Source organism: Trachinotus anak, unplaced genomic scaffold (assembly GCF_046630095.1).
Source record: "Trachinotus anak isolate AG129_WGS33_773 ecotype Australia unplaced genomic scaffold, CSIRO_AGI_Tana_v1 ptg000015l, whole genome shotgun sequence".
Classification (NCBI taxonomy): domain Eukaryota; kingdom Metazoa; phylum Chordata; class Actinopteri; order Carangiformes; family Carangidae; genus Trachinotus; species Trachinotus anak.
The window spans coordinates 9,959,286-9,982,084 of NW_027273866.1; the positions used below are offsets into that span (position 1 = coordinate 9,959,286).

At 41.5% G+C, this 22,799-nt stretch overlaps 2 protein-coding genes across 8 annotated transcripts; both read right to left on the reverse strand.

The window, feature by feature from the left end:
• Positions 1 to 423: 423 nt before the first annotated feature.
• On the reverse strand, positions 424 to 21,994 carry nkx2.1 (NK2 homeobox 1). Of its 7 annotated transcripts, none has more exons than XM_071498385.1 (6): positions 21,639 to 21,994; positions 18,638 to 18,752; positions 16,732 to 17,979; positions 16,340 to 16,426; positions 2,390 to 2,627; positions 424 to 1,664 (listed from the first exon to the last, which is right to left on the reverse strand). In XM_071498385.1, exons 5-6 carry the CDS (start codon positions 2,604 to 2,606, stop codon positions 988 to 990), a joined length of 894 nt encoding a protein of 297 aa, XP_071354486.1. In that variant the 5' UTR covers positions 2,607 to 2,627; positions 16,340 to 16,426; positions 16,732 to 17,979; positions 18,638 to 18,752; positions 21,639 to 21,994; the 3' UTR covers positions 424 to 987. The 7 variants fall into 7 exon arrangements, with proteins under 7 accessions (XP_071354486.1, XP_071354487.1, XP_071354489.1 ...); XM_071498386.1 differs by lacking the exon at positions 21,639 to 21,994 and having other exon boundaries at positions 16,732 to 16,983; positions 17,700 to 17,979; positions 18,638 to 19,063; XM_071498388.1 differs by lacking the exon at positions 21,639 to 21,994 and having other exon boundaries at positions 16,364 to 16,426; positions 18,638 to 19,064.
• Positions 10,069 to 16,330, reverse strand: nkx2.9 (NK2 transcription factor related, locus 9 (Drosophila)). Its single transcript, XM_071498391.1, has 2 exons — positions 11,507 to 16,330; positions 10,069 to 11,133 (listed from the first exon to the last, which is right to left on the reverse strand). The coding sequence occupies exons 1-2, from the start codon at positions 11,667 to 11,669 to the stop codon at positions 10,565 to 10,567; spliced, it is 732 nt and encodes a 243-aa protein (XP_071354492.1). The 5' UTR covers positions 11,670 to 16,330; the 3' UTR covers positions 10,069 to 10,564.
• Positions 21,995 to 22,799: the final 805 nt, after the last annotated feature.

Consider the following 22,799-nt stretch of genomic DNA (forward strand, 5'->3'; position numbering starts at 1 on the left):
TGCAGCATTTCACGATAAGACTGAGAGGTGTGTGATTTGTCAGAGGATATCACCGAAAAACAGGCTCCACTATTTAACTGTCATTTCACAATAAAAGCCTGAGTGTTGATATAGTATTTAGTATTTAGTTTTGTCAGTTTGCCAAACCTGAATCTATTTAGCAACGTGGAGTGACCGGTTCTTGAGATGATCATTTTTTTTAAATGTTCAGATTTACATCCTGTAATTTCTCAATGAGTCCACAACAAATAAATAAAATCACCTCCTTAAAAAGGAAAAAATATCTTATATAATTAAAACTACAATACGATTATCAATAATAATAATAATAATAATAGTTATGTTTGTATTTGCTGATTTTTCCAAAGACCTATTTCCACTGTTTAACACCGCATTGAAATATTTCACAATAAAAAGCTTAGCTGTCATGTTTCCATAATTTATTAATAGGACTGTTTTGTAGTAAGTCAAATATCTATATAAGTTACAAAGAAATAAAACGTACAAATACCAATGAAACGACAACAAACCGGCAATAGCGTCAAAAACTTTGTACAACAGATAGCTAAAATTCAAACCTCTTACAGAAATATACAAGCTAGATCTACGGCTTACATTAAATTCTATTATAAATCAGAGTCATCTGGTGTGTTTGTTTGTGAAAGGGAATTTAACAGCACCCATGTTCAGCAGTCCTGTGGTCTACGTGCCTCCCTGTCCGGGTTCACTTTCTCCCCAACTAACGCGGCCTATTTGACTGCTGATTCTTCCTCTCTCTCAATATAATTTACATAAATAAATCCCAAGACTTTCACATCCGCAGTTTCTGGACAAACGTTTCTTCCATACAAGTCACACCTCTTCCCAGAAGGTGGAAATTCAAGAAGAGCTGCACCGATTTCACTCGGTTCTTTTTTCAAATGCGCGCATTTACAGTGAAACTTGTAGAAGTCTTGACAGGTTTCAAATCAAAGCCGGCGCCTCTTGTCACCACGTCCTGCCGTATAACAGGGCTGAACACTGCAGGGCCGAGCCGTACTCGGAGCCGGGGGAGTTGAGGTGGGAGAGGCCGGCCACTTGGCCCTGCAGTGACGGCGGACTGGAGGAGTGCGGCGCCAAATCTGGAGAGTGACCTGTGCTTCCCACCTGCTGGCTCTGATGCTGCCCGAGGCCGGACGTGTTGTTGGACATGATCATGACATTGCCCCCTTGCTGATGGTGCGTCTGTGCGGAGGATGTGGGTGTGTGGCCGGTGCCCTGGCACGGCTTCCCGTCCTTCACCAGCACCGGCACGGCCACCCTCCGTGGGGACTGCTGCTGCTGCTGCTGGCAGGAGCCGCTGTCCTGCTGCATCTGCTGCTGGGACACTTTGTCTTTGGCCTGCCTCTTCATCTTATACCGGTGATTCTGGAACCAGATTTTCACCTGGGTCGGGGTGAGGTGGATCATACTTGCCAGGTGCTCCCTCTCCGGCGCCGACAGGTATTTCTGCTGCTTAAAGCGTCGCTCCAGCTCGTAGACCTGCGCCTGGGAGAACAGAACTCGCCTCTTTCTCCGTGGGGTGCTGGACAGAGAGCCCATGCCTTTACCCACGTCCGCCAGGGAGCTGAGGCTGCCCATACTGCCCATGTTCATGCCCGAAGAAGAGCCCATGAAGCGAGAAACTAAGGGGGGAAAAGGAGCATAAATACAATGAAATGACTGACTTTAACACAGTGAAATATAAGTCTGCGTTCATGTGGAAAACCCCTATGGGAAATTTGTTGTAGGTTCGGAGACTGGTTGATTTTTGATGGATTACAATTCCATTAACCCATGTAGCCTAATTAAAACCCTGTTATGTTTTTGTTATGGCAGGTCAAAAAAAAAAGTGCAACACAACAATATTTGCATTTTGACAAGCAGGTGAGAAAAGACTCTCAAAAATTTTCCCAAAGAAGCAGGTGCCATGATCCATAAATCCCAAACCCACAATGCGCGTCAGAGTCCACATTCATAAATAACCAGACTGTCAAATCCTATCAACGAACAAGTGCAGAAAAAGTTAATAACTGACAGCATATTTTTGTTGTATTAACGTGATGGAAGAGTCGACACCGGTTAATAAACTATTGTAAATGAACCCGCAAAGCTTAGAGGGGAATTTGGTCATTCATGCTCCTCCGGTGAGACTTTTTTCTCCAGGTGTTGCAGGCGTGCATTAAATGCATGGAGATCTTTGCCCTGCCTAATAAACACAGATGAGGAAATCTATACCAGAAGGATATGGAGAATGTCCACCTTTGCGCACAAACACAGCCCAGTCGACAGAAACAACACAGTAAAGCGCTCAGTGCGGCGCTAAGCATGCACCCTGCGACAACTCCAGGTACAGGTGCGGGGTACTCACTGGTGGAGAAGCGCGGGTCTGGGTTGGCTCCGTACCAGCCGGTGGCCGTGGCGCTGCCCCTCATGCCGTCCTGGTAAGACGGCAGGTCGCCCATGTTGCCCAGGTTGCCGTTACAGTAGCCCCCCATGGCCGTGTGTGACAGCTGAGAAACACCTGCCGCAGTCATGTGGTAAGCCGCAGACACAGTCCCATTATGGCCCATGTGGTGCTGCTGCATCGCCGCCTGGGAAACCTGCGGCTGCCGGTAAGAAGTGAGAGGTGCCCCCAAGTTGTTATTCTCCATACTTAATTTCTTATAGCTCTCCTCAAGGGGACTCAAGATATCGGAAACAGAAAAAGGAGTCGTATGCTTAGGGCTCATCGACATTGTTCTGTGGCTGGAGAGGGAGAAATTAGAAGGCAAGGCAATCTCTCCTTCTCTTTTTTTTTTTTCTTTTTTTGGCCAAAGCCCCTCTGGTTCCTGTTGTCTCAACGTCGATCCTGGTAGATGAACACGTAGGAGAGCGCCTCAAGTCCGCCTTAATTGGATTGAGTGGGAGCTCTGTGCTGGCTTTGGTTTGTTTTAGCTGGGTGCCAGGTTTAAGGCTACCATCAGAGGCGGGGCATCCGCAACAATACAAAAACAGCTCTAGCCTCCTTTCGCTGAGCGTAATTTCACTTACAAGACATGTGCTCCCCTCTCACCAACAATAACATAAGCGCTGTGCGCGGTCAGAGATGTCGGTGCCGGCGGCTGCAGGCGGTGTCCGGACTCGCTGCTGCAGCTGCTGCAGCTGCGTTTGGAGTTTGTGAGTCGTCGGAGCCGCTGATAAACAGGCGGCTGCACCTTGGGTTTGCAGTGACCACAATACACTTTATTAACTGTAGTGATGTTTACGAGGGCCTCTTGATGAAAGGAGGCCTATATGGACTTGAGAGTTGGAGAACCACTCCTCGGTTGAACTACTGACTTTTAATGGCCATGAGAGGCCTCCAGTGATTGCAGGATTGTTTGTGTTATGCCTTATCGTACTCAGACATGCAAAAGTGCACTTGCGGGGAGGGAAACTGACTGATACTGATAAGTAAATAAATACACATCCGCGTGTTAAGTGGCTGCGTAAATGATTAACCCCCCCTTGGTTTTTTTTTTTTTCTTTTGATATCATTGGACGCAAGCAGCGTGTTACCTAAATTCACACGCACACACTTCTCTAAGAGACCTGGTTTAAAAAAAAAAAACAAAAACAACAAAAAAACAAAACAACAAAAAGACCAAAAACAAAATAGAGTCTGGAGCAGGAGAGGCTCTCATGTGAAGTTAACGGCGTTCAAGTACTCTCCTGCAGCACAACCAGGTAGCCCTCTGCAGCATCTCGCCTTAATGCTCAAGGAGCCAGAACAGTGCAACTCAATCACGTCTCATTTCTGGCATTTTACGCAGCAGAAGGAGAAAAGATTTTTGCCTTTTTCCAGGCAGCTCTGAAGCCAAGAAACAGCCCAGTTTCCTATGGGTCAACAGTCAACTTTTACACAAAGCTTTATGTGGGGGGGTTTTTCTGCGCTATATTAAACCCCAAAAATAGGAATTAAAACAATTATTTTACAGTTAAAATAAAATAATTCTTAATGTTATTATTGGAATTGTTGTACTTACAGTAGCCTACTTTTAACATGTGCAAATATCTTCTTGTAATAATAAAGCAAACGCCTTTAATCATATATATATGTTATATTCGGCTACCGATTTATCCTGTCATCTCATTTTCAATTACAAAATTACTGACATATAATATATATATTTTTTAAAATAATAATAAGCAAATCGATGTAATAACTTCTAACTTACACAATCTGTGGCTGTCAGGGTCATATCGGAGCTGAAACTATGGCTACTGGAAAAAGAGTGGAGCGAGTATTGTGTAAAGATGTTGGTTTGGTAAAGGTCTGGTCGCAGCAGCAGATGCCACCAGCTCCTGACAGAAGCGTGTGCCTGCAGGTTGAACCCACGTCTCCTTACGCAGGAATTAAAGAAACACAGCGTCTTCTGGTGGCAGACACACTCAGCTGTAACACCGGGGCTCTGCTTTACCCCTCGATGACCCTGAACCCGGGCTCTCTGTTTCATTTCGAAAAATTAAAAGCGTGAATATTTGTGATTTATTGCTTGTCATTTTGGTTCAACTCAAACGAATGACGGTGCACCCTCAGCAACAAGCCGCCAGGCTGCGTGTGTGGAGTCAAGTCCCATTACAGCAGTGGCGCGCAGATCACTGACAGTTTGTCACGGGGATCATCAGCCACACTCGCGTCTTTCAGTGGCTGCTTGGCTGCATGTTTCACGCCTGCCTGCGCGTCGGATCATCTGTGCACTATTTTCAGATGCACTGGTCCAATTTAAAGAGCCCCAGCACACATCACGGCAACCCATATCCTCCTATTGCCTTACAATTATCTTTAATGAAGCAATATTACCATATAGTCCGAGGCTAAATATTACACTTAAAATAAATTGCTTGGATGATAGCCGAGGTGCGGGCGTATAATTCACAGGCCATATAATCGCTGGCAATTAAAATTACAGCGTCTGCATCCAAGGTAAATCCTGCTTATGCCTTCCGTAATTACGGAATTTCGCAAGACATTCTTAATCAGTACCTTTTTCCCTGTTCTGGCACACAGCAATTATGGTCAATTAGCGGTAATTAGTCCAAATGTTCCGGCTAATTCCTCAGAATAATGAGGACACTTTGAAGTGGAGGGTATGGGGCTATCGAGCCTTTGTTATCGAGGCTTCAGGTTGTTGTTTATGAACTGATTGACGCATGATATAATCCAGGGAACAACTTCAAGAAGAGGGAAATAAGTAGTGCAATGAAAAGTTGTTTTTTTTTTTAAAGGAAGTTACTTATTGTGATTACTTCCCATTATAAAAAAATAAATAATTTCTTCTTTTCTTTTTATAAAAACATTTCACTGCAAATGTTCATGCCCACATAAAAGTGTCGCCATAGAGAAACTGGGATACAAGTGAGAATATATTATCAAATGCACACATAAAAATATCCGTCCACAGAAATATCTCATCTATTTCCAGTGGTGCATGAAAAAGACCAAAACATCCGCACTGTCGTGTCCACTGCGCATATCTGCAGAGGTAGCCTATATGAAACAACTCATTATAGAGATCATAACTCTACTTTCCAAGCAAAAACCATGTAGCCTAGCATTTCAGGACCACTTTAATACCAATACCTTCTACCAATTAGCCCTACATCCTGCATGTCTGCAGCATTATCTAACATCCGAGATTAGAGGTGGGCTGTTGCCTCCTCTCGGTCTCCTCAAAACTTTTTCCCCCTTTTCTTTCATGACAGCTCTCACAGCTCTTGATCTGCCAGGAAATGAGCTGCAGAGGAAAAAAAACCAACTGAAGCTCAGAAGGAGGTCAGAAAAGGAAGAAAATTGGACACTGGGTGTGCTTCATCATCCCGCATGGATTCCCACCTGTATTTGTTTCCTTCTTTACACTGAAACTACAGAAAGTTGCACTCATCAATAGTCTCTCGCTTTTTCCACGACTCTCCGTCATGGTGAACTAAACACAGGCTAATGCTCAGAACAAGAAAGTGTATTGTAAGTGACTGTACACGACCTTTGACCAAACACTTACTCATGGCGTCGATCCAAGCGGCCACACGTCACTGAGGGCAGCGGCCATCTTTCTGCGCCCAATCAGCAGCTGCGAAGCAAACTGTGAAGTAAAGCACGGTGTTTTTCCAGTGAAGCACGGCCCCTAGTGGATCTGCCGGCTGCCCCCATCCACAAAACGACACGCACAGTTTGTTCTCTCTCAACACAAGAGGTGAGGGACTGGCTTCTAAAACGATACTGTGTCCTATCCCGCCATCTAGTGGAGAGCTGGATCATAGACGCACAAGAACTGGTCACAGAAGGATTTGCTGAAGATGGGAAAGTTGACAGCATCACTGCAATTCACAGTTTAACCCTCTGCGGTTCATTTTGGGTCATTATTGCCAACTTCCTCTTTTGTCTTTTAAAAGCTCCAATACTGTAGAAGGTGAGATGTCCCTGTCTTTTTTTTTATTTATTATAAAGCAGGTCTAGGTGTTATAGTAATACTATGAAAGTATCAAAACATTCAGTCCATGACAAATGCACACAGTCCATATTCAGAAACTGCGCTTTAAAGGTCACCTTCCTTCTTCTACTGTGCGTTTCTTAAGGTGAACTGCCAGACAAAAGATGTCCTCTACTTCACTGAAAGGTTCATATGTGAAGTGGAGATTTCATTGTGATGTCATAAAATTATTCTTGTACATACAAGTGTTGAAATCAGATTTAATGTGACCACAGAGACACATTTATCCTCAGTAGACAGATGTGAAAACAGCCTTCTCGAGTCAGACTGCACATGCACCTTCATGCACACTCAAACATTAAAGATCTAAGTAAAGTAAAAGAAAACCGCGTTTCTGAGTGGAGGGACACTTAAATGAAATTCTTAACAGGTACAACAATAGAAAATGGATGGTTTTATACGTAATTATGTGTCATTTAAAGACAAAGATCTGGAATACAACCCTTTGTTATTGTCTTATACTCTTTCAGTTGTCCATTATCTTTTGTCCTTCAGTCTCACCACAGGCTGTGTAATATCATACATGTTCATTTACCAAACTGATCCTATTAAAATAAGATGGTATCTCCTCTGACATGTCATAAAAAGAAAAAAAATATATGTTTTTGGAATGTTTTCAAAGGTCAAAGGTCAGACCAAAGATCCACAGTCATTGCTGGCACTAATGACACCAAAATATTTAATTTGCTGTACATGTAAAAAGGACTACTTCTCATTGTTAAAGTTAGATTTCCTAATTAGAGTTGTATTGGACATTTGTGTATGTTCATAAATTCAACATTTTACATGCTGGCAGCAAAATGACTTGTATAATCCTTCTTTAACTGTTGGAAATAGGCAACTATATTTTGCTTTTTTATTTTTTTTTCCTTTACATTTTTGGCTGCTGGCAGCTTTCTACTTTGACATATATATATATATATATATATATATATATATATATATAAATGAGAAGTCAGATTGAGAACTGACTTTTTGCTTAAAAAAAATACTATGCATTTTGGATACAGACAGCTTAAAGGTCCCATATTTTCCACTAAAGACTCAGAGAAATCTAATCCTGCTAGGCGGGTCCAGGTGGGCCAGGCTTGTGGCATGGCTGAGGGTGGCGACTGCTTTGTTGTGACATCACAAAGTTATGCAGTCCTGACGGCTCGTTTTCAGGGATTCAGGGATTCAGGGACATGCTTCAAAACAGAATGTTAACTGTGCATCTATCATAGATCACATTCTGCAGAGGATCCCAACCAAGGGTCCCTGAGACACTTCTGCTGTATAAGATTACGTTTTCAGATTTTTCTCTCCTGTTTGTGAGAGACAGGCTTTTTTTTTTTTTTTTTTTTTATGTCTTCTGACATCTAAATGTCTAAATGCCTCCACCTGCTGTCATTCACCTGCAATGAATTCAGGCTGGAAGCACATCAATCTCCAGGAGAGGCAATAAATCAGTCTCACTTCCAAATAGTGTCACATGGGCTTATGCAAGTTATAAAACTGCTAATTATTATTTATTTTATCTATCCACGTTTTTATCTTATATATATATATATATATATATATTTTTTTTTTTTTTCTCATTAGCCTCCCTTTAACAAACCACACACACACTATATAAACGTGAATTTTGGCACCAACCCCAAATATTTATGCTTTGTACTCAGTCAAAGTCTTGTTATACTGTATATGTCTATGTTAAATCATCAGTTTTGTTTTGCTTCAAAATTTTAAAACTAATCAGTGTTGTCCTTCATATAACCAAGAGTATGAGTAGAGTCTATAAACAGATATATTTTGTTAGCTTTGCAGCCTATCCTGCAGGTTTTTTGACAACCATGCTCTCTGCAAATGGACCAAGATGAGCCACAGTAAAATCTGTCCTATGAAAAGATTTCCAAAGCTGGAGCAACTTTAGTTTTTGAAATGCATTTCTAAAATAAAAAATGTGTCAATAAATGATTAGCGCTAAAATTTGAAAAGTATAGAATCAGTGTTTCTAAGTCTGGATGCCATTAAAACCTAATATGCATTAAATGTTGTTTGCTACAACTTAACAAAACTCCTCCTGTGGCCTAGTTTATGTGGACCTTATAACTTTCCTAAAAGGGGCCCCGGGGCGGTCAGTGAGTAAAACTATAGGATGGGCAGGCTAATACAAGCCCATCCTTTTCAGACAATTCTTCTGACCAACTTAAAAAACCAATGGCAACCTCTAAAAGCCTGTCTTTGTCACCCTTAAACCCCAAGATGCTCTAAAACACCATTGTGCAGTTAAACCTCATAAATTTGTCGCAGGGACTGATTAAACATCACGAGAATTGAAACACTAAAGATTTTGTCTCGGTCCCTTTTGGATGAGGGACAATGGTCCATTCACAGGGAGACACACAGACAAAAAGAGTGTTTAAGGGGAGATGCAGCGAGCTGAGGGGTTCGGCCAGTCCCCTCCATATGTGATACAAGGTGGCCCCAGCGAGGGGGACAAAGGGCCAGGTGACAGGGACGATGGGCTGCAGGGTCACAGGACGAGCAAACAACATTATAGGGGGCGTGAAAGCAGAAGACCCCCCTCGTCACTGATGAAATACTGACATGATTTTAAACACTGAAGCATATTTTTCATTATAAGTATTCTAATGAGACGCTGCAGCGAGGTGACATTACGACTTGAAAATGAGTCAGGTATATTTCAGAATATCTAAGAATATGAAGATTAACACTATAGTCAGTGTTTCCCCGCACTTTATACAAGTAATTCAGTGTTGAGGAGAGGTTTAAACAGCTGTCTGAGTGCCCATGTAAGTGCAAATAAAATAATATGCTGTGTAGCTACATATGTCAAAAACATCAATAAAAGCTTCTTTTTCTTGCCTTGTTCTAAGAATAAAAAGCCTCTTGCTTCACAGCTGCACCTGTTCACTTATCTAGTGAAGTATTTCGGATTAGAGCTCGAAGAGAGTCAGTCATCTGCCTTTAATTCAGCCTGTTGCACCATCAAAAATCATATTCTCTTCAGACTTACAGTACATAAACCAAGACTTACAGATAAAGCTAACAGCCTCAGAATAACAAAGGTTAATTGTATAAAAGTGAAAAGCCGCCCATGGGCCCAGACGACAACAGGGTGCTATAGTGAGAGAGGCTGTAATGTTTACTGGGTATTCTTATGCTTAAGCAAATCCAGTCCCTTTAGGAGTCATGTTTGCTCAGCTTTTGGGTGCATAATTAGTTTCTTTTAACATTATAAAAGCCCCCAGCTCCTGTCATGACCTGCTACATATTTTAGATTTTACAAATTAAATATATTTCAGACTACAAACTGTGGTTTTAAAACCACTGAAGAGAATCAAAGCCTAAACTGAGCACATTTGAGAGGTTAAACACTGTTCAGGAAAAGAAAACCAACCTTAAATTCGACTAAAATAAATAAAATGAAATATGTACTTGTGCATTCATTCGTTTATTTTTTAGAAATAGATGCAGATTATACTTTTTGGACTGAACTTTAAAAAGAAAGCACATTATACTGTAAAATGTATCATACAAAATATGTGAGAGATTTTATTAATAATTTTGTTCACAAATAGAAACAGTTTAAACAGGTAAAATCTTTAAAGAAAGTCTCCTTAACGACAACAAATAACATTATTTTTCCTTCAAACATTCAGGCTATAATAATAGCTTCGCTGCTACCTCTTCTATTACCGCTTAATGCAGCCTACTGTACATTATTTGCCTTCAACAACAACAAGTTATTTATACAAATATTATGTTTAAACGGCTCCGAAACATACAAATACATTATCTCGGCGGATAATTAAAAATACAGGCTACACCAATAAGCCCATGTATGTGAAAATATTATCAGCATTTTAAAAAATAACGCGCAAAAATATCAAAATAAAATGTGCAAAATACCATTTGTTCTATATCGGCCTAGTGAAAAATCTACAGGTTTAAGTTGCTCGAAATTTTGCTAAACATTCAGAAAACATTTGATGCAATTCTAAATGAGTTTGTGCGTTGAAATGACTCCTTCATTTGAAAGAGTTAAAGTGGACCGAGTCGCTCCAAAAGTCTCTCCAGGCGAATCTGGAGGCCGCCGCGGTGGGAAAGTGCTGGTACCTGGGAGGAAGAGCGACCGGGGAGGGATGCTGAAGAGACGGGTAAGCCAAGGGGAAGGGTACCGCTTGAGAGGAGTGAGGTAAACAGCCAGCTTTCTCCGTGTCAAGTAAGCAGGTGTGAAAAGGTTTTCCATCGCGCACCAGGATCGGAACTACGAGCCTGCGCAGCACCGGAGGCTGCGCTATCTCCACCTCCTGCAGCGCTCCGTCCGCCCGGCCTCTCTTCATCTTGTAGCGGTGGTTCTGGAACCAGATCTTCACCTGGGTCGGGGTCAGGCTGAGGATCCGGGCCAGCTGCTCCCTCTCCGGGCCGGACAGGTAGCGCTGCTGGCGGAAGCGTCTCTCCAGCTCCAGGGTCTGGGCCTTGGAGAACAAAACCCGACGCTTCTTGCTCTTTTTGCTCTTGTCGGGCTCTGAGTCCGGGGACGAGTCATCCGGCTTGGTTGAGTCGGGGGAGGCCTCGACACTACCTTCGTCGGAAGCTGCAGAAATAAATAAGGCTTCAGGTTAGTTCACATTCCTACAGAAATGATGTGATAATAGAGATTTATGTTGATATGACATTCACATGTGACTCTTCTCTCCTCGGGTTGATCTATCTATCTATCTATCTATCTATCTATCCATCCATCCATCCATCTATCTTCAAAATAAGCTTACTTAATAACAATACTTCTTGAGGAGGGCGCATCATCTTTTAAGGTCTAAATAAAGGCTCATTATAATTTCAAAATAAAGCTGGTAAAAATAAATAGAGTAATATAGGCTATGGGAGATGGATGAAAGTCAAAATATTTGATTTCTTTTATCAAATCCAGCGTCATCAACCGGTAGCTGCTTCAGACATGCACTTACATATGCAAGGGCTCCGGTCACAGTCCATCATCCAGGAGGTGTAGGGCGAGCTGGAGGAGCAGGAGGAGTACACAGGGGAGGACCGCGGCGCTGCCTCCGCATCCTGCTCAGGCAAATCCAGGATGCTCCTGACGGAAAAACTGAACTTGGTCGGTGCAGCCATCGCGCGTCCTTGCCGTCAATCCGAGTTTTGTTTCGCGCAGAAATAAACAAGCACTCAAAGTAAAGTCTGTCCAAGGAGGCAAAAAAAAAAAAAACCAAACAAACAAAAAAAAAAAACCCAGCAGATCCTTTCCACTTTACGCGCTGTCCAAACACCAGCTCTGTGTGCACTGGGCTCAGTGTTTACACAAACAGCACTCCATAAGCTGCAAACACAAGGCTGCGTACTTATAAAGCCTCCTCCTCCGCTGAGTACCTGAATGGCTGGAGTGCTGTCACCCAATGACGGTAGGTGTGGAGCCACAGAAGAAAAAAAACCCCAGAGCCTCAACAATGAGCGAAGGAAACACTCGTCATCATTACAGATTCGTCCCGTATCGTCAAACTGGGAAACAGATAATGGTAATTGTTGGAGCTGAATCACGTCTTGGGTGGCAACTGACAACAGAGCCCGTCCCATCATCAAACTCCCCCCTCCTCCTCCTCCTCCTCCTCCCTTCCCTCACTCCCTCCTTTCCCTCGCCCAAACAACGTGTCCAGCATTTGCATACAAAGTGAGCAATTAGCCTGATGCCTGTGAGTTGGTTTAACTAATACGTCCATTAGAGGCGTATTAATTGCAGGCGTGAGAAATTTCGACGTTTATGGATGGTGGAGGATTTCCAAGGATGTCCATTTGTTCCAGAAACTTCTTATGTTGCATACAGAGGATTATCAACACGAAAATTCTCCCTTTTACTCCGTTTTGCATCATCTACAATAACATTTATTTCAGAACATTTTAAGCTTAACTTGAACATTTCTCATTTCAAATTTGAGTTTTAATTAATGGATTTCTGAACACCTCCTGTGGGCAGCTATAAGTGGGAATTGGCATAAAAACAGATAACGAATGACAACATTGAAGCACAGTTGTAATAATATGAGACACGTCCTTATATCTGCTTACATTTCCATTATATTGTGTTATAAACCTGTATTAACTGTCTAAAAAGGACTTATAATACTAAATAGAAGAGTTAAAGGCAACTGTAATTAAAAATGCTTCCATTGCAGACAAATTATTTGTACGTTGACCTTTTATTCCTAACTTAAACACGCCTTATTCAGTTTCTGACAAAGTGAAATGACTAATCACAGCTGACAAGATTTTACTCAATGGTAATCAAGATGAATTATCGATAGGCTAATCAATCATGACTCATGCGCAGAACTTAAAGGGAGCACTGTGGTTTCTAACGCACTATGTTTTAATCTTTTTTCTTTCTTTTTTTTTGTGTCTTTAAAAAAATAAAAACAAACTTTTAAAAATGTATTCCTTTACATAGAAAACAGCCGATCATCCTCTGCCGACACCCACAGGCTGATATCTTGGCTCTGTATGTCCCTCCAGACATATAAAACGCATCAAATGCAGGGCATGAATCCCGCCTTATGTGAGGGCTGTGATTTGTTTTTTCTCTTGTATTTGATATTGATATCGGCTCTTATCCACTTCAGCGAGGTGCATGAGGCCGGGGAGGAGAGTGGTGGTGGTGGACATGCCTCCCCAGTCGTCCTGGGTGGTCGGACGACAGGGAACACAAATACATGCCAGCCAGAGGAGGGGAACAAAAGGGGAAAATGTAGCCCCGCGTCCGAGACCCGTTGGAAGCATTTGTTCCAGTCAAGATTTTGCATTTGTTCAGTCCCGCTATAATGCCTGATTGACGCCCCGGCACAATGTCCTTTAACTTTGCAGGATAAATCCGAGCTTGTTCCGTGTTGTCATGGTTTTGAATGGAGCTGAATAGGATCTGGGACACTATCTACTGCTCTGCGTCTACTGCCGCCAAGTCTATAGTCCAGAGCAATATTACATGTGTGATTCAGCACGTATTTAATTCCTTTTATATTTTCAGAGCTCAGCGAAGTCGGTGACCTGTATTATTATCTCAAAATGCTCCTGAATCAGCCTTTATCTCTTCTGATTAAAAGCCTTTACGCACATTACGCACGAATGTATCCTTGGAAAACAAGCGACATAAAGCAACTTTTAAGATGAAATAAGCTTTCACCACAAACCGAGAGGACTAAACCCTCCTTCAAGCATCATTTCTGTGTGCACATCGGCCTCCCAGTGGTTGACAAACACCAGCGGATTACAGTACCGCAGGTTTGCTGGAGTGGATAGTTTACAGAGAGCACTCGATTGGAGAGCAAAAACAACGCAAAGGCAAAGAAAAGTCATGTCCAAAGAGCGGGAATTTTCTCAGTCCACAATGACCCAGAAGCCCCTTAATCTATTTAACACCCACAGGCTTCAGCCAGAGAGGGTCCTCTGCAGCTCCCAAGAGCTCTCCACTGCCAAATATTTACTCTGTTGTTCAGCTCTCCATTCCCAGTCCCTCCTCAGCCAAATGCAGATTTTCCTCACATGGTTCTGGAGTCAACAGTTTTAACATATTAGACCTGAGCAACCAGGGAACCTCAGTCAGTGTTAAGTAGACTGAACAGCCTGCAGCCCAACACTGACCCACTGACAGTGATTTACTCCAGTGTTGAAAGTCTATATGTAATCTTAGTTATTAAAGTGCCCTCCACTCAAAAATGTGTTGCTTCACTTGGATGTTTATCTCCCAGCCTGCAGAATGATGGATGTCCAGACACTAGAAGACTGTTTGCACATTCATGTGCTGAAGGGCAAATTTTCTTTGGCTCACATTCAATCTGAGTTTAACACCTGCACATATGAGCATGATTTTTTGACTTCACAACTACTGTAGCTTGGAAGCCAATTTTGAGAGATCTTGTGTCCTGCAGTTAAACTTTCATCGAGATAGAAAGAGTAGATGCAATTTTAAGTTTTTTTTTTAACAAGTAAATTTAACTTGTTTTGTGGAAAGAAAAAAAAATCAGATACAAGCAGAGTGTTGTCATGTCTTCAAATACCTCTGATGGTAATTTTTACATGAGGTAACATATGGTGAACCCCCTGAGGATATTTCTATATTGTTGGGTCAATAGAGTAACCTTAAGTCTCTTAGGTCAGCTAACCAGTATCTGGATGTTTCCTGAGCCCAGCTGAAAATGAAAGGAGACTGTTCATCTTGAAAAGCCGTCCTCTTTTCCAAATTAAATATTTTTTTATGAAAAAAATCTTGATTTAAACTCTTCTTCTTCTTTCTGACACCTTTGTTCTTGTACTTCGTGTTTTCTTAACTGTTTTAAATGTGAAGCACTCTATCTTTTTAGTTTTGGAAAGTGCTATACAATGAACACTTTACAGTAAGCAAATATTTAAGGGGGTACTGTAGCATTTTGTTTTTGTACTAACATGAAGTTCGTAGACTCACAAGAGTTGGATTTTTTAAAAATTGAAAGAAAAATCCCTGTGTCAGCAGAAACTCTAAAGTCTACATTTTCGATCCAGCTCAGTTGCTCTTTAATTAAACCACCCAGGTATTTTAAATGGCTACTTCCTTCAAGCCAAAGCTGAGTAATGATGAAGTCACCGGGGTTATTTTTTCAGCAACAGATGATATCATACAACTGTGTTCAAAAAGTGGCACAAGTAGCATATGAATAGCACTTTGTATGAAGACTAAACTTGATGTGTAAAATCAAGTGGATTGTCCTTTAAACTCCTAATGAGTGCTAATATCAGTTACAAACATTCTCCACGGTACTGGCTCTACCATCTGCAGACATCTACACTTGCTTTCCAGGTCTAAACACAACATGGTGGATCAAACTGTAAACCAATGAAAGAGATAAATCCCTGAGACGTTTATCTGATTCCAGTCCGACTGATTATCCATCACCTTAACAGCCACAATGACCCCTCTGTTACTCCTCGGTGCAGCGCGGTGTGGAGGCTCAGTGTAGCATCATGCTCCAGCAGCTGCACCTGCCACTGGTGTCCTCTCCCTTCCCTCCCTGTCCTGTAAATACCATTAGCATTTTGGAGAGGGGCTGCGGGGGATAATTACTTGGCGGACACATCACCCTCTCTGCAGTAAACTGGGGTCTTGTGAGGCTGCTTGACCGTGCAGCAGCTGTGTGTTTGCTGCTCAGTGAAAGTGAGTCAAAAAGTCAGGTTTGTTTAAACGGTGATTTGAGACACAAGACCAGTGTGTGTACCAAGAGGATTTTCAGGAAAGTTGTCACAACACAGGGGAAAGGGAAAAAGATCCCGGATCATTAACAGGAACATTATGATGTTATTTAAATAAATAAAAAATAATAGTAATTAAGAGTAACAACATGTTGGCACTGGGAAAAGGCCATTAATACCACAGACCTTGAAGAGGAGCGGAAGCCAAAAGCGCAATTGTATTCTCAATTTGTATTTTCCTTTAGGCTTTGAATAGCTTTCATTTGAAACCTTTATTGTGTATTTAAACATTTCATATGACTAGATAACTTTAGCATAAATAAATTACATTTTTTAAATGTTTTAATTGTGAACTGAAGATTTTTTTAAAAATCAAGAAAACTACATTTACTTGCATGTGACAAAGTTCTTTGTAAGATCTGCATTTTCAGTGTGATGAATAAGCCACTGCTCCAGTCAGACATATTAAAAGAAGTAAAACATTTCAAACTCAAGCTCCTTCCATCAGTGGATACTGAGTAAAACACAAGCAGATGTAAAAGAGAGTCTACTAAAAATAATGACACAGCACTTACTTTTTAGCTGAGTTGCTTCCTCACCTGCTTCCACACAGTCTGTCACCGCTGACATGAAGCCCAGTAGGTACGTTGATGATGTCAGGTCTGTATGGGAAGCAACAAAACTACTGAACATTTGAACATCAGGACAGATGTTTCATTTTCAGAACTGAAAGTATTATTTCTTGCTCTGCCAAAAAAAAAAAAAAAAGATAGTTAAAAGTAGATGAACCTTGAGTAGCTACCTTGTTAATTATAACAAGACATGTATATTTTGTAATGACCATTTTGACTGTATTAAACAAGTCTTCATGTACAGTTTATATCTTTAAGCTAACTACAGTATGTAGTCGCTGTACTCGAAGTTGCCTAATGTCTGCTTTGAACTAAGAAACTGTGAGTTCACTTACATCAACTCAGGCTCCATCGAGGATCTGCAGCTCCTGAGACTCAGATGATGGATAGTATTTACAGTTTGCAGCAGCAGCAGCATTAATCATGAATCAGTACTGAACAGAAACTGTTTCACCAACAGGGTGAATCATAATAACCTGCAGACTTCACGACATGAGCTTGTATGGAGATAAAATGTTGTTCTTTATAACTCCTGTTCAAAGCAGTTTGTGTTCACCTGTTTGGATCTTGTGCTTTTATGAGATGCACTGTGAGAACAAAGAAGAGTGATATCAGTCGCTGTCAAACAAAGTCTGAGCTGTTGCTTCTTCATCTGACATGTACGATACTTGGTTGCCCTCTATAGGGCATTCACTGAAACTGACAGACAGACCACCAACACCCCCAACCACTCACTGTGGGTGGAGTTCACATCAGCCTATTATTAAATTAAAGTATAAATCAAATAACTAAAATAATGTGGTTTCATCACAGAGACATTATAAAAACAACGGCAGCTCTACAAACATACAACCGTTTCTCAGAGGGGGTGATTTGATTGCATTAGTGTTTGTACCTGTCACAGCTCATTCTTGGCAGCCTGTTGTGTAACTATCAGTTTAGTCAGTATGCAAAACAGTATAAACTGTTGTTATTGTAGTTACAGTTCACTGCCTCACTAAAGGAAATTATATCTGTGGAGAGAGGAGAAGCTGCCACCATCCAGCCCTGCACATGAACAGGCAAAGGCTCAGTCACTGAGGCTGTGGCCTACAGGCATTTTTCAGTGTTAGATCAAATCAGTCATTAATTTGATACAGTCAGGTGGAAGCACATCTAATTAAAAAAAAAAAAAAACTCACCTCAGCACTTTTTCATACACAAAAAGAAAAACAAATAAATGCAGGAGGAATTATCACAAAATGTAAGAGAAATATTAAAATAACTATCCATACAGTGCTGTGGAAAAGTTTTAGCTTCTTACCCATCATGCAATACCATTAGGGAGGCGTCTGATCAGGCGTCTGTAGCAGGACAACGAACCAGAACATAGAGCCAGAGTCATAAAAAAAACTGTCTTCATCCACAAGAAGAACAAGGAGTCCTGCAACAGGTGGTCTGACCCCCCACAGAGCCCCCACCTCAGCATCATGGAGTCAGTCTGGGATCACATGAAGACCCAGAAGACACTGAGACAGCCTGAGTCCACAGAGGAAAACCAGAGATCATGGAACAACCTATCTGCCAAGTACCTGGAAAAACAGCTGGGGAGAGGTGACGCTGTTTTAAAGGTGAAGGGTGGTCTCACCAATTAGATTTAGAAAAATACAAAGTAAAAATACATTTTTCAAGCATCCTTACTTTACTTTAGGTTTTGCCCTAGACTTTTGCACTTGTGGAATTTAAGTTTAAAAAATTTAAAAACAGAAAGAGGGAGCTGAATGTGATAATAACGCCACGCACTCTTTTAACAAGATGAACCAGCCAATGAAGACGAATAAAACATATTTACATTATATCTAACAGACTTCACACACCCGTGAGTGGCAGATTTAGGGAGTTATTAATACTGCTGGAGAAGTGAGGCCTGGCATGTATTTCTTAAATGTCCAACAGATGGCGCCACTGTATTTGGAATAAGCAGGCTGTGCGGTTTCAGTGTGTGTTGGCTCTGAATCAGCAGCACCAGTGACCCTGTGAGGACAGTGTGACCAACGAGGACACACAGGGAGCCTTCAGAGAATCAAAACGGATGCTGCAGACCTTTGGTTTTATTCTCAAATACTGTCACCAGTCAAAACTTCAGAGAGATTTTTCCCGCCCCTTGTCTGACTGGTTCAGCAATGTCCTCCTTTATTCCTGAGCCACTAACCCATGCAGCTCGTCACTGATTTGCACTGTGAAATGCAGCAGCAGCCTCACCTTCCAGATGCCAGGAGTGTCAGCGCACTGCAGGTCGGCTGGATTTCAGAGATCTGATCCTGTGAAGTGGCCGGTTCTTCAGCGAATAGAGAGAACTGCATCTCACGCCATACAGCTGCAGATTGTGAAGAAAAAGTCACTCTCATTTCTATCATTCCCAAGTTTGATATGTTTATTTTCCTCCAAATCAAACAGCAAAAATATCAGAGGACTGGACTTTGTCACGTTTCTCGCTGACGTGTGTCTGACTCTGGTCGGCCTGTGTTTGTTTATGAGGATACTGAACACTCGGTGCACTCAGTAATCTAATAACACTGTGTAAAAACCTTACGCTGCTGTAGCCAAACCTGACTAATTACAGGAATGTTTCTGCGCCTATGCAGGCATCTTAATGGATGAGGAAATTCAATATAAGCCCAATCCAGGTTTGACTCAACGGTTCCTCGGCTTGAGTGCAGAACACGGCGGTGTGGTCTGCATCAACACCCCATTTGCACTTTTCTGCACAAAGGAAATGCCGCGTAAAGGTAGAGCTCTCCACCCCCCCACCCCCCCCCCCCTCCAGTGTCCTTGGTGCGGGACAAAGAGAGCTCCAAATTAGGGCGGAATGAAATATTTAATACTAATGGATGCCAGGTGCCAGACGAACAGATGTCAAAGTGATGTATGCTTAAAAGTGTCGTAAATATTGTTTCTTTTTGTCCCTCTCTGCTGAAACCCAGGCCCGGCCTCTGAAACACGACTACATAGGTCGTTAACCCGCGTTCGTCCTCATTAAGGCCGCACTAAAGTTACTGCGCCTCTCAGCCCGGGAGAAGTGCTAACCTGCAGAAAGACTTTAATGGTGTCACCGCCGTTTGGGCTGCAAAGGTTAGAGTCATCAGTGCAGGTTATTTTAAAGGCGCCCGAGCGATGGCACCCCCCCCCCCCCCCCCCAAAGAAAAAAAAAAAAGCTGCAGCCTCCACACGTTAAAGCTCCATATAGTCTTATCTTATTTGTATCAAACAGCTGGAGACAACGGCCCTTCCCGCTCCGCCGTAATGACCCGGATTAGTGGCGCTTATGGGTGACAAACTGCTGGGCCCTGTTTCTCAAAGCAACACACACACACACACTCACACACTCTATAACTTGTGTATCTTATTGCAGATGTCAGTCAGTTTGGGGACAGTTAGTATGAGATGACAGACCTCCAACCCCCTCTGTGAAACAAGAAATCACTGCGTGTCCCCATAATAACCTATTAGTGGTGGTTTGGATTTCCCGCAGGATCTTACTGGGAACAGTAAACCGGGAACTGGGAACATTTGTTTCACCGCTCTGCTGCTTTTCTGCACGGATAATCTGAGCTGCACAGCGGCTCTGCGTCACTCTGCCAGGCTACAGATATGGAAATCTGCCTTGCACTACTTTCTTGGGACCACAAAAAGGAATCAGTGGCGGATTAGAGCCACGGTGGCTCAGTCCGACATCAGTCAGGACAGCTGCATCCTAAATAATAATAATAATAATAATAATAACAATAATAATAATAATAATAATAATAATAATAATAATATGGGGATTTGACTCTTGAAAAATATTTAAATACAGATCAAATTATTGTTATTATTTTTAAATTTCCAGTTCAGTTATTATGTGTTGCCTCCATTAAAATGTTATTTGCCATAAACTGACAATATGGAAACAACTTAACTTCGATTTCCGCACTTGACATGGACGCTGTTCTTTTCCTTAACATGGTAGCCTATTAGGGTTTTTTTTTAAACCTTATTTATTTATTTATTTGTCTATTTATTTATTTATTTATTTGTGTGCTATTTAGCCTTTAGTTATTTAAGATTTCTGATGCAGTGGTGGATGAAGAACTCAGATCTTTAACGTCAGTAAAACTAGCGGCACAGAAATACTCAAGTAAGTCACGCATTCACAATTAGAAGTAAAAGTACAAAATTATACGAATCAAAATGTACTTAAAGTAGCAAAAGTGCGCATTATGTTTAAAGGTCCATTTCAAAATATTGTATATCATAATATTGGATTATAACTATTTGTGTGTCAGTGTAGCAGCTGGTGAATCTGAGGTTAATCTTCGTGACTTTTTAAACACTGCTCGGTATCTTGTGAATTTGCCTCCTGGGATCCTATAATAAACCTGGAATAACTCATCATTATTTATTAATTGATTATATTTTGTATCAGTAACCTGAAACTGCAAATTGCGCAGTGGCCAAACTTATAAAATAACCGTAGTGGAGTAAAAACCACAATATTTGCCTCTGAATTGTAGAACGAAAAAGGAAAAAGTCAAAAAGCTCAAACTTGAACTTGAGCAAACGTTAGTGACTTCCCATCACTGCTTCCATCAACCTTGTATGATGATGGATTTTTACATCTTATCGTGTGTTTCTCTTATGTCCTCCATGTAGCTTCCTGCAGCCCTGCAACCTGAAGACATAATCTGACTGACTGTGATATTAACGCGGGAAAACAGATGTTTGGAAGCTCGGATACACATGAAATCAACCTAGTGAAAGAATAACATTTGTGACATGTTTCCAATTAATTGGATCAAAGGTGTAGCCTGCTGGAGTGTTGGCTAACGGAGAAGGCAGGATTCAGCTCCATCATTATCATCAGTCTACACGAAGAACAGCTAAAAGCTTCTGACAGGCGCTGGATATAAACACAACAGGCTAAAACTAAATCACACATTCACTTCACGGTTTATTTGTTTCATCTTTTCGATCATATTTCTGGAGCGAAAATATTCTGCTTCCGATCAGAATGAGAAAGCAGCGTTATCGGTATTTTCCATATTGAACTCGTCGCACATTTGCGTTAATTCGGTTCCTGATGGGGAGATTGTAACTGTAATAACTGAACACAGATTAGGCGACAGCAGCTTTGCGTTTGATGTCTGTGTTTGGATGCGATTAATTCTAATGAGGAACAAGAGAAGAAAAACGCTCTTAAAAAATAAAGAAGGTGCAGATTTACGTTTGATTTTGGTTTGTTTTACCCGATTCTTCTTCACCATTACATCATGGATCCTGCTGGAGTCCAGTGAGGGAGAGGAGGTGGAGGAGGGGAAGCTGGACGGGGGTGACAAGAAAAATGTTTAGGCACAAGAATATACAGACTGCCATTTACACTGTTGCGATCAGGCTTCATCGAAATTCTGTCGCAATAAGCATTTTTTTTTTTTTTTTTTTTTTTTTTTAGTTTTGTTTTCCTAATTCATATTTTTTGTTGATACCAAACAGACTCAGCCTTGGTAACCAGGACAGGTAGCCTGTTTAGTCTGAGCAGCACTGAGGAGAGAAAAAGTTCCGCATGTCTTCACTTGTTGAAAATGTGGAAATTAAAAACAAAAGGTGGTTTAGTGACTTTGCTCACACATGAGGAGGATAGCTGAGGAGGGAGTGCCTGTGTCATCACACTTTATAGCTGTTTTTCAGATACAGCACTGAGAGGTAAACAAGCTCAGGTAGAGCCGTGCACTTTCTGTCTCTGCTGACAGAGGAAAAAAAAAAAAAAAAAAGGCAGAGTGGAGCCGCTGTCTGATTTATAACTGTAGATATTTACACTGTAACAAGATCAGACAGTTTTCTGTAAAACGCCTGGACGTGATCCATCACTTCTGAACAATTTAATCATTGAGAGGGGATGAAGGTGCTGATCTCTGAAAAAGTGGGTGAACTATGACCTGGTGATCATTACAGTTAGGAAGACAAATCAGAGGAAAAGATGCCCCTCCCTTTAAAAAGTTTCAGGATGCCCGTGACCTTAATGGAACATACAGGAATTTTCCTGCAAAGGAAGCAATACAGAAATACTCCTATATTTGGCCTACACACTTCTTCCATCATCTTGAGTCACTAGGAAATTCTGGGCCTGAAGAAAACTTTCACATGAAAGAAAGCTGTGATATAAACAGGTACAAGTGCAAGCTTCCTGGCAGCAGAGGTGCAGTATGCTCAGCTTCACCAGCCCTGCTGAGGCAAGAGGCTGCTTTTGCTGCAGATTCCACAAAAGGTAAACAAAGGAGCAAATCTGTGAACAAGAGGGGGGAAAAAAACAAAATTAACATCAAGACAAATCATCCCATTAGATAAATATTAAAGGCACTATTATGATAACTCTGTTACAAATCATTAG